Source organism: Trypanosoma grayi (assembly GCF_000691245.1).
Source record: "Trypanosoma grayi strain ANR4 Tgr_1711_V1, whole genome shotgun sequence".
NCBI classification, from domain to species: Eukaryota; Euglenozoa; class Kinetoplastea; order Trypanosomatida; family Trypanosomatidae; genus Trypanosoma; species Trypanosoma grayi.
In genome coordinates, this window is record NW_008827329.1 from 1 (window position 1) to 2,328 (window position 2,328).

At 54.2% G+C, this 2,328-nt stretch overlaps 1 protein-coding gene across 1 annotated transcript; it reads right to left on the reverse strand.

The window, feature by feature from the left end:
• On the reverse strand, window positions 1-1,662 carry DQ04_17111000 (putative tyrosine specific protein phosphatase; the record flags this gene model as incomplete). Its single annotated transcript, XM_009317549.1, has 1 exon — window positions 1-1,662. A coding segment is annotated over one exon (1,662 nt), but the record flags the coding sequence as incomplete, so codon positions are not given.
• Between the last annotated feature and the right edge of the window lie 666 nt (window positions 1,663-2,328).

Here is a 2,328-nt window from a genome sequence, read left to right on the forward strand (position 1 = left end):
CGCGCGCTGGTGCTCTGGCGGGCTTTGCCCGTCCCGGGGGCGCCCTCGCTCCGTGGCGAGGCTTTCCACGGGCGAAGGGCTCTGCGAAACACGGGGAGCCACCGCAGCACGCCGGGGCCCCGCACCGTCACGCCCGCCGGTGGAAAACCGCTTGCTCCTGTTTTTTTGGCGCCACTGCCGCAATTGCTCCTCTAACTTGGCATCGTCGCGCGGGGAAAAGAGTAGCCCATCATTGTTCTCATGTCCGGGCTCGTCGGGCCTCGCGAAATCTTCCGCGGGTGGTTGATGCTGGCGCGGGCCGTGGCTATGACTGGTTGCTGCCCGTTGCATTGCTATGGTTCGCTGCTGCTGCCGCTGTTGTTGCTGCCGGTATCTCTCCAACATTTGTTCTTCAGCCCCCGTCATCCCAGCGGCGCGTGTCCGGCCGTAAAGGTAGGCTCCTTGAGTCCTGCTGTTGCCCTCTTGGGCCTGAGGCGGCGCCCGCGCATACGCGTGGTCCGTGTGAACGGGCGGCGGAAAAGACGGCGGCTCCGTCAGAGGCGCCTGCGGGAGGGGCGCGGCGGGCTCAATGACATGCGGACCTCCAGACCCAACTCCTCCAGGTGCCATTTCGCGGCGCCGCAACCTAAGCAGGTTGATCCCTTTTTCAGCCGACAAAATCATCCGATCCATTTCACGCAACGCGCTGTAGTAAAGGAAAATGTACTGATCTTTTCGCTGCACCATCCCGCTCCGACTCAGCCTTAAAGCGTGAACGATTTCCTTTATGTCAATGTCCTTTCGCTCAAGCTGAAATTGAGCAAGCGCCACATGCATAGCAATAAACACCCCTGTGCGGCCGATACCCCCGGAGCAGTGAACCACAATAGGGGCCTGAACGCTGCACTCCGACTTCCCCATGGTCTGTATAATCTCCATGAGAGGGGCGCTCGTCTCCGGGATGCCTTGGTCAGGCCAACCAACATACTGAAGGTGTAGCACCTGCCGCTCATCGCCACGCGGAGTATGAATGACAAGTGTGCGAAACACCAAATCAAATACCCGACTTTCACTCAGCAACCTTACTCGCAAGACGCCAAAATCCAGTTCCTTTCCTTTCCTTGGCCAGTACATCTCGCTCTTCACTTTCCCATCCTCAATTTCTCCACATAACATAACGATAAATCCCACGTCATTCTCCAAGATCATTCGCCAAAAATCAAAAACAGTATTTTGAAGTGGGGCCTGTGTCGCGATGTAAGTGAAAGGCACTCCGAACAACTTCCGTCCGTCCACATAATTTGCGTTAATGTATGCCTCACCCTCGTCCTTTCTCAGTGGTGAGATCTGCACGAGTGTACTTTCATTCGCTCGCACTTCGATAAAGCGGTTTTTGGCTGAGTTTGTGGCGAGCGAGGCGGTATAGAATTCATCAAGGTTGGTCCCAACACGGTGATCCACCTTGTTCAATTCATCCATCTCATCGTCAAAGCCATCGCGGTTGTCGAGGGACCGCCTCGTGGAAAGGCAGCGGATATGTTCGTTAAGGCCCGCTGCGATCTGCCTTTGTGCCTTGCTCATATCACGGCGTCTAAGTGAGAAGCACCACAAACCACAAACCACACACACAGAGGAGCTCAAAAGTGCCCTTGACACGCGCCCAAGATGAAAGCAGAGCAACATTAAGAACAAAAAAAGAGAGAACGGGGAAGAAAAGAGATAAACAAGACAGTCGAGATAGAATATATGCAAAATACGTTAAACAGGACGGATTCCTCTGCCCTTTTACACACACACACACACACTCTCTCTCTCTCTCTCCATCTCCCTCTTGGCTTTCGTTTTGCTTCTCCCACACTTTGGGTTTTGGTTCCAAGCAGCAAACAACACGACAGTCCCCGTCAAATGGGGTTGTGTGCACCCAACAAATAGTGCGGAGGTCTTGCTGTGCTCATACTTTCGCAATTATGCGGTTATACATAGGTGCGCAGGTAGCGTGCCCTTCTTGCTGGTGTTTCCGTCTTCTCTCTTAACGCGCGTGGATGTATATATATATGTGTGTGAAAAACTCATCTTGCAACTTCTGCAAACGTGCTGAAGCAAGCTACCACGACCACCGCCGTTTCTTTACTCAATGCTGCGGTTGGGGAGCGCCATCCAGGTGGGGCAGGGGTCCGTGTTTCCCAAGCCCTTTTTACCAATTGCACACGCCGGTGCCGCGCAGACTTGCTATTCGTCATCCGTGCCTGCCCACCAAAAGAGCAAACCTGAAATGCCGGAGCCAAAAAGTGGCGGTGTCGTTTCCCAAACAAAAAACGCGGCACACCAACAAAGACAGCGAAAGAAGCA